The 16,215-nt window shown below is 44.0% G+C and overlaps 2 protein-coding genes across 2 annotated transcripts in view; both read right to left on the reverse strand.

Annotated features, from left to right (window-relative positions):
- Positions 1 to 16,215, reverse strand: part of furinb (furin (paired basic amino acid cleaving enzyme) b) — a 151,394-nt gene that overhangs the window by 83,579 nt on the left and 51,600 nt on the right. The window contains exons 5-6 of the mRNA XM_063196583.1: positions 979 to 1,107; positions 450 to 526 (exon numbers count right to left, since the gene is read on the reverse strand). Of these exons, the coding sequence (XP_063052653.1) occupies positions 450 to 526; positions 979 to 1,107 (206 nt within the window). The remainder of the gene's footprint in view (positions 1 to 449; positions 527 to 978; positions 1,108 to 16,215) is intronic.
- On the reverse strand, positions 9,434 to 14,738 carry LOC134447224 (uncharacterized). Its single transcript, XM_063196582.1, has 8 exons — positions 14,094 to 14,738; positions 12,836 to 13,287; positions 12,612 to 12,688; positions 12,243 to 12,420; positions 12,051 to 12,127; positions 11,666 to 11,791; positions 11,170 to 11,294; positions 9,434 to 10,622 (listed from the first exon to the last, which is right to left on the reverse strand). The coding sequence occupies exons 1-8, from the start codon at positions 14,644 to 14,646 to the stop codon at positions 9,694 to 9,696; spliced, it is 2,517 nt and encodes an 838-aa protein (XP_063052652.1). The 5' UTR covers positions 14,647 to 14,738; the 3' UTR covers positions 9,434 to 9,693.

Raw genomic sequence — 16,215 nt, forward strand, 5'->3', positions numbered from 1 at the left:
AAATTGTGACACCCTCAGAGTGTGTCTGTGCAAGAAAGGAGAGCTATATAAAAAAGGATGAGACATGGAAAAGGTGTGTGTGTGTGTGTGTGTGTGTGTGTGTGTGTGTGTGTGTGTGTGTGTGTGTGTGTGTGTGTGTGTGTGTGTGTGTGTGTGTGTGTGTGTGTGTGTGTGTGTGTGCGCGCGTGCGTGTCTGTATGTGTCTGTATGTGTCTGTGTGTGTATAAAGGAAAAACCAAATAGGTCAACATCTGCACGGAGACTTTTGAGCTGTGTCTTGCTTGGTGCATCCACTCACAAAAAGTAGTGATCACTCAGAGTAACACAAAAGGAGGAGCACACAAGACTTGGGTAGAAAATGAATATTGTAGCCAAAAAGTTCAAAACAAAAAAGTTTGTACTGTGTGTGTGTGTGTCTGTCTGTCTGTCTGTCTGTGTGTGTGTGTCACCTGTTGTCGTTGAGCTGTGTATAACGAGGCTGTGGATCCGGGTCTCTGTCATTCACGTCGTAGCTGGCATCTGGATCCTGTCAGTACCGGAGGAAAGGTGAGAAGGGCATTCCTGATAACACACGCACGCACGCACGCACGCACGCACGCACGCACGCACGCACGCACGCACGCACGCACCCACCCACATACCCATCCACCCACCCACGCAAGCACGCAAGCACACACACACACACACACACACACACACACACACACACACACACACACACACACACACACACACACACACACACACACACACACACACACACACACACACACACACATCTACAGACATGTCTCTGACCAGACCACATGCATTATTCAATATATAGTAGGCTATATACAGTTTATATGCCATTCTTTGTCAGAAAAACACATACGTTCATATACAGAATCACATGTTGTTGAGACTCACAGACTCAAACACAAGACGCACAGACAAATGCACCAGCACCCACATTAACAAATGGACACACCGACTTACATAGTTCTGTGCCAGGTCTGGATGGTCCTTTTCGATGCCATCGTCCAGGATGGTGACCACTACTCCCTTCCCTGTGAAGCCCTGTGCCCACGCCTCCTTCACATTCAGGTCATGGTGACTTGGGTTTGACTGAAATACAACCGCATAAAGCACTCATGTCACAACACTATAGGCACTTACGATTTCACCAACTGAATTCTATCTTGATTACTTATCTTAGGGTGTGTTCACACCTTGTCCCTTTCAGCTATTTAATGCCTCTTTTCCACTGCCAGGTTTCTGGTAGGCCTACAGCTCGACACAGCGCGACTCGGCCGCCACTTTTTGCTTTTCGAATAAGCACGACACAGCTCAATTGTAAAGCAAAAAGTGGTGACAGAGTTGCTATGTCGAGCTGTAGGCCTACCAGAAAACCGGCAGTGGAAAAGAGCCATTAGTGAACTCAGACCTGTGACTCAGCATTTTCTGTGCATATGTGAAAGCTCCAAAGTGTATCTAGACCGCTCGGAAGTGAACCGTAATGACATCTTTATTGACGTGGTCTCAGTATGGTTCACTTATGAGTCCTGACAAGTTATCCTTGTGACTAGGTGTAATCACTTGAGGAGACTGACACACCATAAAAGCCTAACTGGACCAGAAAGAGCAGCCTGTTCTTTTCGTAATACACTCACAATATAACAGAACAGAGACCTTTTGCTGGGACTAGGTGTAAAAAATACCCTTAGTTACTGTACTATATTACTTTGTGTGTTTTTTTTAACTGGAATGAATTCAGACAAAGCCATGGCCTACGAAATGAGTAGATTGGACTGCCTGACTGGATAAATTATGAATGCATTAAAAGCCAAATGAAATGGACTGAAATGATGGTACTGCTTCTCTGTCTGACCAGAGGGAAAAAAGAAAAAATACATGAGCTCGTGGTCTACATGTGAAGTATACTTGCAAACTTTGAGAATTTTGCAGATGATGTTTTCAGCTAACTCTTTAAAACATTAATATGCTATGTGTGACTCATCCTGAGAAGATGAAAGAGGATTTAGTAGTATGGCAGGCTGCTAGGCCAACATCCCCCGATGCGCCCCTAAATGTTGAAAGGGGTAAAGGTCAACGAGAGGGGAGCTGACTTCACATAGTCCCCAACGTCCTGTGGGGATTTTGGGGGATGTGGACTTGATGAGGATGTGACTTTAGAAGTGGGCATCTGTGGGGATGTAGTAGCCTACATGTAATGATGTTCGGAATTCACTTCTAAGGTCCATGGAGGGCGGGGATCAGTTGAGGTTTATCACCCATGGAGGGTGGGGGAAAGTCAGTATGTGTACTGTAGCAGTAGCCCACAAAGGACATGCGGATGATGAGGATTGGTATGAATGCAATGCATTGTCCATGGGGGTGAGAGGTTAGTAGATCCACTGCTGCAACATGGAGGCTGGAGCTGGGGGATAAGCTGAGCTACGGTACTATGCTGAGGCAGCAACGACTGCAGTCTCCCTCAGGACCCTGATATACCACATCCCCACACTCTTTGAGCTTGCTCTGCAAAGTGCACCAGCTTGTGGACTCAAAGCTCACTCGTGCTCCCAATATCTTTTTTTTTTTTTTTTTAAACCTTTTTTCCCACCTTAGAATAATGTTTCAAAATGGTTTCAGTTGCTCATCAACTTGTAACAAGCCCTTATCAATTCAGAACATTTTGATGAGTCGGCCATCACTCTGCAGTTTGAGTAAGAGACAAAACTGTACGGTGCCCGAAGGAAGAGGAAATCTACTTTGTGTTGCCTTTAAGAGTGAACCGTCACACCGGTGTGACAGGAATGTTCGGGCAGTGAAAGTTCTATAGAATTTTGGGCGCCATTCAATAAAATTTGGAATTTTAGAATCTTGCATTGTTATAGAACGCATTCTTTATAGAATGTTCAAAAACCCACACTCTTAAAGCTTGCACTGCCTATATCAGGTTGTCACAGCCCAACCTCCCAGTTCCTCCAGTACCAGATGCCATTCTAACTAGGAGCTAACTAGGCCCTCCATATCAAAGCCTGCATCACCAACCACTACAGTTCCCAACATTAAAGCTTGTGATATCTACTGCACCAGGCCTCATAGTCTAACTCTGCATTGCCATCGTCATCACCAGCTCCCTGACTCTCATCATAAATCCTTGCAGGTCATCAATTTATCAGTGCTTTCTACATGCCTGCCTCAAATTTGCCAAAGAGAAGTCCAGGGGAAGAGCATACTTCCTAATAAATGAGGCACAAACTCTCTTACACCGAGAAGGTGCCTCCTTCAAAACTTTACAACCTTAAAAATGTATTTTATGACAAAGGTCTTTCAAATTATAATGGGAACATATTTGACACTCTGCATAATAACTGAGTAATACAACTCGAGGTTAACACCAACAGCTGAAATGACTGACAGCTTGAATTTTTCAAAAAAGAAAGAAAATACCCCAAAAAGAAATGAAGAAAGAAACACTCAGGTCCAAAGTCCCCAATCAGTATGGATACCCGTCAGGCACGTGCCCTCCAATACGGCAGGGGAGGCAGTGCCTCACCAACCCTACATGAGAATGATGAGATGCAGTAAATATGAATAATAGTAACAATAATAACTAGGCTATTGTTTTCGAGCATCTGCACCATAAGTATCATTTGTGCAGTAGTTAAACAGTTTCAATAATTTTCTATCATTTTCGTGACCAAAATCTTAATATTTGCGTAAAATTTGGGGCAACTCCTAGTTTGCCTCACGCCGGATTGCGCAATCCCTCGTTAACAAGCTTGTGCGCATGCGCCCTTTTGCTCGTTCTGTGTATGCAACCTGGGAATATTGTATTAAACGTTTTTATACACTTAATAGAAATATGTATGGTGTGCCCTCATTTTCCTGATGTTTTTTTTTACTATTTTCTATGTGTGATTATCATTTCTTTACTCTGACCGCTTTGGCATAACGCCCACTGAAAGATACAGTGTTGAGGCCAGCAGCAGTCTGGCCGCAATCTCATTCTGGCATTGAGAGTCTTGCTGGCAGTTACGTCATAGCGAATCTGAAGTTCAATCGGTCGTGTCATTAGTGTTGGCTAGCTTGTTCACTTTGACTGCTACCATGGAAGTGGATTTCATAACGAAACTAAGAGCTTCAAGTAACAGGAATTAACAGGACAGAATAAGGTAGGAAATCCGTTTCCCCCCTGATGTGCTCGCCGAAGCACTAAGTTTACTATTTGGTGGCAATGTTGTTGTCGATGTTGTTGTCTACTTGTCTTCCGTCTAACTAGCCATCACTTCAAAGCAATGCACAGTGCTATCCTGTCACCAAGCTAACACCACTTTCAAAAATGCACACCTTTCCTGAATTCATGGTGGGCTGCCCGTGTGGTTTAGTTACCATGTAATGTGATGTGTGTAGATTCGCTTGTGTTTGTTGGACATCTGCGTGTGACTGGAGTGAACAGTGTACAGTGCGAGGCAGCGAGAACAGTGTCTGGCTGCGCAACGCAAGCTACTTGTAGAACCTAGTAGTAAGCTAACATTTAGCTCCTCTAGACAAGCTACATCCAATAGAAATATTAAGCTAGCTCCATCTGTAAAATGTAGCGAACTACATCATTGCAAGCTACTTCAACTAGAAACAGCATATTTGTATTATTTGGGCTGCAAAACTGACATCTGATATGTCTGTTGGTGTTGGATATGATAGACCCATATGATATTTTTGGCCATGGTGATATATGGTCAATCAGCTGGCTTCTTTGCTCTCCTGTCTCCCCCCGGTGTGTGCGCATTTTGCCTCGTGATTAGTTTTGCGAGTTTGATTGCGAGTTTTGATACCGGTCTGATGGAGGTAGACAGAGTGACATTGCGCATGAAAATGTCAATAGAAACAAAGGTGTGGACATTCGGGTGTATGATTTGATTGCTGGAGACATTTTTGGGAGATAATAGTCCATGGTCTGGCAACTAGCTCTTCCTCCCCTGCCTTCAGTGTGTGTGTGTGCGTGTGTGTGCCTGTCGCGTTTGAGAGTTCCATTGGCGCACGGCACGAGCATATGGCAAGCCGTTTTAACATATAATAGCCAGAATGGATGTGTTGCAGTTGCACATGGAAATGTTCCGTTTCTTTTTATTTATATTTATTTTTTTAGCTTCCCCAACAGTCTTGCTGTAGCGCCGCCTATGTGTAGGCCTACCTTGTGTTAAGAAAGCTATGACATATGAAATTTATCGGTAGGCCTATTTGGCAAATATTTACTAATACTTAGCCTGGTAAACCAGCGCCACCTGCTGGACGCTGAAAAATTTTCAGCTGCGGGTGGGTCTGGTATCGAACAACTATTCATTTTGAATCTTGCCCTGAATCTGGCAAGATGACAACTAAACCAATCACAACGCAGAGATGTGTTTTGAATCAACGCGGGCGGGGCAGAGGGTTCTGGGGCGGGGTTTTGAGGGAGTGACGACATAGCAGTGAGACGCTGGGCAGTGGAGGAAGCACAACAAGAAAGATGGCGGCGGCAATGGAACAGCGCTCGTTTGATTCTGCATTGGCATCAGTTCTGGAGGAATTAGACTTGGGGTTTTCTTTAAAACGTGAGCAAGAGGAGGCTCTCCGTTCATTCATTTCTAAGAAGGACGTTTTCGCCGTATTGCCGACAGGCTATGGCAAAAGTCTTATTTACCAGTTAGCTCCACTGGTAGCCAAAAGGATGGGGCTCTGTGAAAACCCAATGGTAGTTGTCGTCTCGCCATTGTTAGCCCTAATGGATGACCAGGTGAAGGAGGCGAGCAATTTTGGACTCACTGCCATGCAACTGGGCGTCGATAACCTAGCCAACATCAGAAGGGGTCATTGCCAGTTGTTGTTCGGCAGTCCGGAGGCATGGCTTTTGCAGAACAAGTGGCGCGATATGTTGGGTACCAAAGTCTTCCAAGACAACGTCGTCGGAGTTGTGGTGGACGAGGTTCATCTCATTTACAAATGGTAAGTGGCATGCTTTTAACCACGTCAAGGTGTGTGTAAAGTATATTCCTAAAAGATGACGGTAATTTGGTAAACGCGTCACCCTGTTGCCATTGTAACACTGGACTGTCGCCCCGGACGTCTCCATTTTAATCTCAGTTTATCTAAAACCTAGGTCATATAAGATTGAAGTTTACATGGACGCAATTGCTCAATAATGTTGAATTAACTGTTCCGTTTATGTGGAAATAACACTAAGAAGCTAGTTTAAATGGACTTAATTGCTTTGTGGTTGAAGAATAACGTACTGATTTTCCACAGGGGGAAACGTGGCAAAGGGGAGAAGGCCTTCAGGGAGTGTTTTGGCAAGCTAGGAGAACTTCGAGCCCTCGTCAAACAAGGTAAGCATTGATATTTCACTTGCAAGTTCACACACTGATGCAAACGTATCCCCAAGTGCTAACGTGTCTGTACTGTAGCCTTTACAAGTCAGTGTATGACATTAGGACAGCCTCTGTACACCTACCGTTATATTGTTGAGATGTGAGGACACATTGAGACGTTAGTGAAAACATAAGAATCACATAAGTCAGATTCCCGACATTGGGTCCTTTTCCCTGGTCCTGTCCTCAGTGCAGCATTGGGAAGACCATGGCTGCCAAATTGATGCTGGCTCTCAACCTAGTTGTAGCTGCCATTTTCTTTTAAGCCTCGATTTTGCTAACCTGCACTCTATCCCTCCCCCGCCTGCTGAAGAAATGCTACCAAGTTGTGAAACCAAACCCCCACCCCTCTCACCTTTTTCACACTTAGGGGACACTGTGCTACAACATAAAGGACACAGCTTGGCACAAAGTGAGTGCCTGCCAGAACACGAGTGCCCTCATTGAAACCAATGACATTTTTTGAGAGAAAATTATACAATTTCTTGCAGAATGAATTACATAATTTATGAACTAAAAATATGCTTATGAAACATTACTCGTCCTGCACTTAATATGAGCTATTTGAATGAAGCTGTAACATTTGTTATGACAATTCTTCGATTCTTTCATGGAAATAATGCTGAAATTGTAACCAGTTCTTTGTAATACTTCCAGAAGGAATGTAGATGCTTTATTGATAGGCTTTCCATCTTAAATTGTGTCAGATTTATCTGCAAAAATGGGTAAAAACTATCTGAAAAATTGGTCATTGGTTTCAATGAGGGCACTCGTGTTCTGGCAGGCACTCGCTTTTCGGCACGACAGCACCATTCCCACACATGACATGAAGACACATACTAATTGAAGTGTTTACTTTTTGTCTTTCAGATACACCTATTTTGGCCTTGACTGCAACCGCAGACCTGGACTCCAGAGCCATTGTGAGATCGAAGCTACAATTGGAGAAAGCTACTGAAGTCACCGTCAGCCCAAACCGGACCAACATTAGACTCGGACTGAAGACCACTCATTCACACAAACTGGACTGCTTTGATTGGCTGGTGAGGGACCTGAAAACACTCGGCCCCAATATGCCTCACACAATTATTTACTGTCGGACACTGAAAGCTGTTGGCAAGGTCTTTGGTTACCTTCAAGCAAAACTAGGTGAGGACTGTTGGGTCAACAGGGATCCCGAGCACAAGGTGGAAAACCTATTAATTGGGATTTTTCACAGTCAGACCCTACCACACAACAAAACAAGGGTCCTGAAATCATTTTCTGGTGAAGGTGCCTGCCGAGTTGTTGTAGCAACAACAGCACTGGGAATGGGGATGAACTTCCCCACTGTGTCCTATGTCATCATGTATGGTGTTCCAGAGGACGCAGAGGCCATCCTACAGGAGCTAGGCAGGGCAGGGAGGGATGGATCTTCTGCACACGCAGTCATATTGCGTGTAAAAGCACAGATAATTGCAGACGAGGGAGTCAAACAATTGCTGGGTAAAGGCAGCAACAGTTGCTTTCGGAAGTCTCTGTTTGCAAACTTTGAGGACCACACTGACAGTGTTGAGCCTGGGCATTTATGCTGCACTTACTGTCACTCTGTTTGCATGTGCACGTCAACCGGATGCACCGTGACTACACCAGAATTCGAAAAATCTCATACTCTGGGTCAAGCTCCGGTCAGAAGCAGGGAAGTCGCAGAGGATGACGAGGACTTAGTCAGGGAGCTTTTACTCGAGTACAAGATGAGCATTGTACCCCACCAACCTCTGTTCACAAGTATAGCACACTGTACTGGTTTTGGTGAGGTCCTCATCAATAGTGTGGTTGACCACTGCAAACACATATTTGATCTGGAGTACATTATGGACAATCTCCCTGTATTCAGCAAAGAACACGCACAACAAATTCTGGTTGTGTGCCATGAGGTTTTTGGGGACTTTGAGTTGCCAGAAATACATGTGTCTCCAAGTGAATATGAGGTGCCAGACCAACATTTCAAAGGCTACTTTGATGACTACTCAGAAAGCAGTCAGGGCACTCCATGTCACAGCAGTACAGAGTCTGGGTTGTCACCTTTAGAGAAGTCCGATCAAGATCAGTGTGATTAACTGCTATCCTTAAGTATGTACACACCAGGTTACACTCAATTCCATTGTTTTGTCACCTACTGTTTGCTGTGATTTCATATACTTTGTAAGAATATCTTGTAATGACATCTCTCCACAAGTGCCTCTATTGTACAGCTGGAGCTTTTTTTTTTTAACCTTTTGTATACCAAATAATATTTGGTCTTTTTGTGTGGTTTGGTTTAAACAGAGCTTGATTTAACAGTTTGTAAATAAAATTTGAGCAGTGCTGATTGATATTCTTGTTTGAGTCAATAATTCATTTTCCCTGTTTTGTTTCATAGTCTTTCCAAAGATCCTTTTGCAAATATTTTGCATTCTTCATGACTTGCAACACGAAAAATTATAGGGAAGCACTGGATGAGGGGTGCAATCTTTTTTCCCCCCTGGCTTCACTCAGACAATCATCTTCACTGTTTCCCTGAGTTATCTTTAAAATGTATTCAGGTCCATGAATACGTAGCAATGTTAATACTTGCACATAATCACTTACGTGTAAGGCAACAATGTCAATATATACACACACACAGTTTCTTAGCTCAGTGTTGGCTATTACTAAGCCACAATGCCTCTAAATCTGTCAGCACCTTACACTTGAACAAAACGAATGTGTTCAACAAAAGGCATCTCTTATTATTTATGTTATTACATAGGTCTACTGCAGTCTACTTTTTTGGCGCTTTAATGTCTATTGTCTAGCCTTGTCTGTACCCTTAGTATGTTTGCATGGGAGAAGGAGGAAACGTAATTTCAAGTTCTTTGTATGACCAGTTCATGTCAAGTCAAGTAGGTTTTATTGTCAATTTCTTTACATGCACTGGTCATACAAAGAATTTGAAATTACATTTCTTGCTTTCCCATGTCAAGGAATTTGACAATAGACCAACTAGACTTGACTTGCTTCTGGTTCAATAATGACATTGTGACCTGAAATGAGACTGCACAACAAAAAATAGTTAAGTGAAATGAGGTTATTTATCTGAATGTCAAATTAGGGAACAAGGCATTTTGGCAAACAATGAAATTAAATTACAATACAATGAAACTATATAGACTAGTAGAAAAATGTGAAAGAAACTTTGCACAGTATTTACAAGAAAAGATTATATACAATATTTACAAGAAAGACATTATGCACTAGTATCATGAACAATAGAAATAAACATGCTGTGGTATGCACATCAGAGTCTTAAACAGCTCCACTCATCCAGTTTGTCTTTCATCCACTGCCATATGTCTTGGTCTTGAAGTTTGACAAGTGGATTCTTGTGGAAACCAGGGAAGGCATGAAAGAAGCGTCCAGGTATATCAGAAAAAATCCGACCCTCAGTGAACACACTGACCAGAGTCAGCACATCGTCTGCTTCCTGAGTGGCGCGATGGGTGCCAGTTGGCCTTTTGATGCTCAACTCCTCATCAACCTTCTCCATCATGTTTTTTAAGACACCCAATGACTGACTGATCCGGCTTGCAGAGCGCTCAGACAGATTAGGACCCTGACCCTTCAGAAACGACTTCAGGAAGTTGTTTAGGTGTTCCAAGTGTAGATCAAGGGGTATGTTGACCCCTCTCCCTCCCCTGGTATTCCAGAATCTGTTCCAGGTCACGCTGTGGGCCATCCGTGGACTCAGAACTGCATTTAGCTGTACTGTCAGAAGAAAAGTGCTGTAGGCATAGTGGCTGTGTCCATGTGCTTTGTAGAACAGGAGGGCAACCTTGTAAAGCCGCATCAGTCTGCCCCCATCACCTTCTTTGACAGCATCCAACATGTCCATCAGAAAAAAACTGAAACTCAGCCTTGCCATGCTGTGTGCTTGTTTGTGATCGTTTTGGGATGCTGGTGCTGGTGCTGGTGTGTCCGAAACAACCATGTTGTGTTTTTTGAGCTCGTGTTTGTCTCTTGATTTGTGGTATGTGTAGGTCTGCTTACATCCCTGAGCTCTACATGGATACTGCTTCTTCGGCCTCTCAGGGACTTCGCTGACCACATGCTCATCCCAAAACATGATGAACTTGTCCACCACCTCGCCTGTCTTCTCACTGAGCCAGTCTCTTTTCATTTCTTGTGTTCCGGACGCAACGTTGTCCGGCACAAAGGAATCCGGGATTTCTACATCAGATTAAAGACAAGATACATCACAAACATCAGTCTAGGACAGGGGTGGGCAATTATTTCAGTTCAAGGGCCAAATTAGGTTTGAAACGTTGACCGCTGGGCCAGAAGTCGTAATTTGCCTTTGTCAGTAACAAGACATTTAGTATGCTGACTTAATGAGTTTTACTACTTCATTACTGCACATTGTAATGACATTTATGAGGATGAATACAGTAGCCTCTACTTGGTTAGTCTCCAGCCCACCGCACCCTTATCTTGGGTAGCCTTAGAATGTTGGATGGGTGTATCACTGACTTAAAATTTGTCTTTCTTGTGCACCCACACACACACTTACTCAGATATCTTGTGAAGCAACCTTGGGTATTCTCAAAGGCGCTACACATAATACCAAAGTATTATTATTGTTATTATTATATGAGGTACACATGAAATGGTCCCGTGGGCCGCAGATGGCCCCCGGGACTGAGTTTGCCCACTTCTAGTCTTAGACAACATTCTACTCACAGCCAAGCATTTCTTTATCAAAAGACTTTGAAGTTACCTGCAACATCCTGAAGCCCAAACTGCTCCATGGCAGCCGCCAGGAACAAAGCAGTTGTGTCAGTGATGACAAAATGTTTGTAGGCATTGAAGGCTCCATGGGGACCCTGTTTGGCATTGCTGCACCTGTGACAAATACACAAACATTAGACATATACAGTTCTCATGAGCCTTGATGGGCATGTGCACACACACGCGCGCACGCGGGCGCGCGCACACACACACACACACACACACACACACACACACACACACACACACACACACACACACACACTCCGCCTGGCCCGCCCAAGTATATTTTCTGCCACTACTGTTAATCTATAAACCTTGATTGTACGTCATGTTAGGTTTAAAAAGCATATTCCACATGCAATGGAATGTAGTTTTGCATGCAAAGACAAACAGTACACATTCACCTCATTCACCTCAGGCACACGTGTGCAGAATTGTTAGTGAAAATACAAAAATGTCTGTCAAAATGCATGTAACCATACCATCCTGTTAATTTCATAGAACCCCTTCCCTGGAGATGACTCTGCTTTTCATGATGGCAGAAGTGCATGTCCAACCCCACAACAGAAAGCACAAGTTCATGATGCATCCAGACTCGTCCATTGTGGCTGTAGTGTAGTACGTGGACCAAACAGCAGAAAACAATGTCAACACTTTAAACAATAACATCTACAAAGTGGTCTCTTCACTTTCCACTGGCTGGTTGGCCAAAGTGTTGTGAAAATGCCAGAAACTTAAAATTCATAATAAAGTCAAGACAATACAGTGCATTTATATTTGAATGTTTGTAGTCATCCAACTTAATTTCTGGATGTCATTAAGTAATAAGTAATCAATGAAGTTATGATAACAATACAGCAGATTTACCTTAACTTTGTCATGTTGGCACATAGTGTCCCATGGTCCTTGCCAGATGTCACATTGAAGAACAGTTTGAAGTGGATCTAAGATGAAAAACAAAGGAATTTCACAACACCCACCCCCGAAAAAATGAAGTTACTATCTCGGTCCATTTATATTTATTTGAAATGTGAATATTTGATCGGTTATGGTTCTTACTTCAAACAGTACTCTAATGGCGTGCCAGTCCTCGAACATGAACACCATGTTTCCCATCATATCCTTTTCATCAGGTCCCTCTGCAAAAGACCACTGTATATTTCTGCAGTTGGCTTCAGTGAGCCGATCACCTCCTACCAACACTGAGGAGACACCCTCGGGGCAGTTTGGAACATACCTGCAATGAGGATGATTATGTGTGAAGTAACTGTACAAAGTATGGTCTTTGCAATGTTCAGCATGGGCTTTAGTAGTACAGAAAGTGATAGGGACATGTCATAGTGCGCAAGTCTCCCTTGCGGGTCTTGGCACAGACAGAATGTTTGCCATCTGGGGGTTAGTAAAACTGTTGCGATGCTTCATACTTACTTCTGCTGAATGTGTCTGAGTGCCTCGGACAGGTCAGAAGTCTTATTTTCGTTTTTGAAAATGAGCCCTAATGGGAACTGTAATTAGAAAAGAGGAACATGCTGTAAGTCACTGAACTACACAGACTGTTGGTAGTTGGATGAACATATGTCACTATACAGAATTGACTGTTGTCAGTTGATAGAGGCATTAGTAAATAGTAGAATCTTCAAAAATATTCTTACATCTGTTGAAGGCTGTGACATTTCTTCAGAGTACTGGTGTGGGATGTGGCGCAGTACCACTCTGGAAAATGGTCTGAAAGCTGCCAGATACTGGGTGAGGATTTGGCTGCCAAGGACAATGAACTCTCTGCGCATGAAAAGTTGTGTGTCGGGTCCAGGGAGGGACTCTCTCAAGTCATACTGAAGAAGATCCACGCACGGCTTGTCAATGGGCAGATGATATATGGGAATTCGATCCTGGACAGCAGTATGGTGTATCCAGTGGATGGATTGGTTGCTGTGGCGTGATGATTGATGGTGTGCGTGCATGAAAAAGTCCAAGTTGTCAAGTACAATGGAGTATGTATGTGGTGGAGTTGATTGTTGTTCAGGAAATGGCTGAGAGCTTATCCTCACATCTTGGTCCAGCACCGGGCCTTCAGCGTGGCTTGGACCTGCCTCCTCTGCAGTCTCTGTTGTGATATAAAAGTACATAAAGACAAAGTGTTTAGAATTGTGGCTCCTAAAGCCTGGTGGGCTCCTAACAGTTCAACCCTCTGGTGAGATTCCACAACTTCTCTGCAGCCAGCCCATCCCCCCCTTGCTGGTGGGCTACCTGCCTCCCCCTCCCTCTACTGCTCTCCTTTCGCTGACCTGTGCACACGGTGAATTTCCGCTCCTGGCCTTAGACTGTGTTGCTAGGGCCCCCCGGCAACAGGCACACCCTCTAGCTCGGCACCCTGCTGTGCTGCTCAGTGCATATTAGGGCTGAGCCACAGGTTAAGGTAGCTGTGCCATGTTTATCACTTCACTTTCCCCTGCTTAGGATGTCTGCTGTAGGCAATCATCCTCACATTTCCCATCCCCCTTGGTCCTCCTTTCCCTCTGTATTGTATATAGTCTGTATGTGTATTATGCTTATTGTATTTTGATCATGTACATGTTTCTTATGTCCTGTTTATGTCTTCTTTTACACATAGTAAAACCACGGCTTGCCTTTACCTCTGTGTGTGTCTGACTCATTGGACATCTTCCTACTGTTTTGGCCGGACAGCCTGTGGCGTTTATTGTATACCTCATTTTCATATGGGCTCCTTCACCCACACCATTTTTTTTTTACAAAAAGCATACAAGATTACTTCCCATGTATTAACACTGTGTGTGTATGTGTAGGTGTGGGTGTGCATGTGTGTGTGCATGCATGTGTGTGTGTGTGTGTGTGTGTGTGTGTGTGTGTGTGTGTGTGTGTGTGAGCGGGAAGAGGTTGGTTATGCCTCACCTGACAACTGTAGCTGTTCCATGCTTCCGAAGACATCACTGAGTACCGTGTCAAGGTTCTCCTCTCCTGGACTGACAGTACTGTTAAGCTCTGCCAGGAATGCTTCATTCTGCCTCTTTAGCACCAACAGACCATCTGCATATGTACCTGCCATCTCTTTCTGCTTTACAATGGAGTTGTTGTGAGTTGTTGTGATGCCAAGTTTACTTAGTCTGCTAAAGACTGCCTTCTTGGCACCACCATAATGTAGAACATTGTTTACGTAGTGTGCAAACGCTGACATCCGGGGTGATCTTCCCCTCAGTGCTATTGAGATGGCAGCACAGGTGACGGGTCGACAGTTGTTGGAGATGGTTGAAAAGACAGACAGCAGAAATGGTGATAGACGCAGGAGGTCTGATTCCAGGCTGGAAAATGAGAAGACTTTAAGGTCTTCGGGTGATGAACGCCACAACATGAAGTCGCCACATGGGTTGCATAATGTCTTGCATTCACTCTGTACCATCGCCAGGACTTGGATTTTGACTTCTTCAGCCAGATCTTTATGTGACATGATCAACTTGGCTGCTGCCCTCCATTTTCTTTTGACCAAATATTTCCTTATCAACTCCTCCTTTGAGTCACCAACTGAGCCTTTGATTGGGGCCTGTGAATGAAAGAAGTGTAAATGTAATATCTGTCTAGAATAGATATTATTTACCCAGAGAGAGAGAGAGAGAGTTTGACACAGAGGTAGTGTTAGCCGTGTGTGTGTGTGTGTGTGTGTGTGTGTGTGTGTGTGTGTGTGTGTGTGTGTCATATTCAACACTGTAGTAAAAAATAACTGTGCAAGTAATTGGCATGTCACAGTAAAAGTAGACGACATAATTTGCCAATGGGTTGGCTGGCAGGTGGCTTAGTTCTACAGTATCGAAAAGGTCAAACCCACTAACATCAGGGCTGGAGTTGTAGGGATAGACTATGAGGGGGATGCCATGCCCCCTACAATGAAATGTTGGATAATTATACATACCCCTCAATGAAAATGGTAAAATATCATTCCCCTCTAAAACATCCCTTCTTCACATACTGTATTGTGTTACAATTGCACTTGTTTAACCTCTACATTTACAACATTTTATCGGGGGACATCCCCCGAACCCCCAATAATGACAATACATCACTGACCGGGCCCCTGCTTTGATTTTACAACTCGACCACTGACTAATGTAACACTTCAAGGCTAACTTAAGCTGGTTCATGTCTGTATTAGAACATTAAGCATAGTTTTGCCGCCACCGGTCGCAGTTACGCTGATAATGTCAACTTACCTCGGCTATATTCCGCCGAGCAGCGACAGATCCCTCTGGCTTCTCGGTACTGTGGCGGAGCTTCTTCAAGTCTCTCGGCGTTTTCGAGGGAGTAGGCTCCCGAGCTCGCTTTTCAGCACCTGTTGATTCTGCGGAGGCACCTTCTTCGACCTCGTTTGCAATCCACCTCCGATAAATAGGAAGATCTCTTTCAAGTCTGTTTAACACCGTTGTACACGCTCGGCAGACTCGATTGGGCTTCCTCGGTGTATTCGAGACGTTCACTCCAATTTTCTGCAACCTTTCCGCAACCGACGAAGCTTTAGTTGCACTTTGGAACAGTTTTGTAAAGTGTTGTAGTACACCGGCAACTCGCATGTCTTTTAGGCACAAGCGACAACAAAAGTCCGACTCCATCTCAAAACGCTATAGTGATACACTGCGCTGCTTACATCACTGGACAGGCAGGCTGTAGCCATGCTGAAGTTGCTTCACTTGTTTACATACAGTCCCCTCCCACAGCTTTCTGTCGCGTTTACTACGTCACAGTCAGTTGCGCTGATTGGTCGAGCGTTGGCCTATAGGCACAGACAAGGTTTGAAAGACAACGGGTTGTGCTCATCAACAATGTTCCGTTTTGTCCATTCATCGGGGCCAGACTAAATTAATACATCCAATACATTTAGGCTGGTTTATCAGGCTAACTAATACTGTAGCTGTATATTTGAAAATCTGATTTTGGAAAAGTCAGTGCCTCACCAGCCATTAAGTTCAGCGCACGTCACTGATACCCGTGTAACCCACTATGACTTCCTATTAGGACAGATGTAAGT

This window comes from Engraulis encrasicolus, chromosome 4 (genome assembly GCF_034702125.1).
Source record: "Engraulis encrasicolus isolate BLACKSEA-1 chromosome 4, IST_EnEncr_1.0, whole genome shotgun sequence".
Taxonomy (NCBI): Eukaryota; Metazoa; Chordata; class Actinopteri; order Clupeiformes; family Engraulidae; genus Engraulis; species Engraulis encrasicolus.

Excerpts from the sequence above, each read along its gene's own strand:
- LOC134447224 (XM_063196582.1), bottom strand. The coding sequence starts at position 14,646 with ATGTCACATAAAGATCTGGCTGAAGAAGTCAAAATCCAAGTCCTGGCG. Across the intron at positions 13,288-14,093 it reads GGAACAGCTACAGTTGTCAG|AGACTGCAGAGGAGGCAGGT; the intron begins GTGAGGCATAAC and ends ATATCACAACAG. Across the intron at positions 12,421-12,611 it reads CTCAGACACATTCAGCAGAA|GTATGTTCCAAACTGCCCCG; the intron begins GTAAGTATGAAG and ends TCCTCATTGCAG.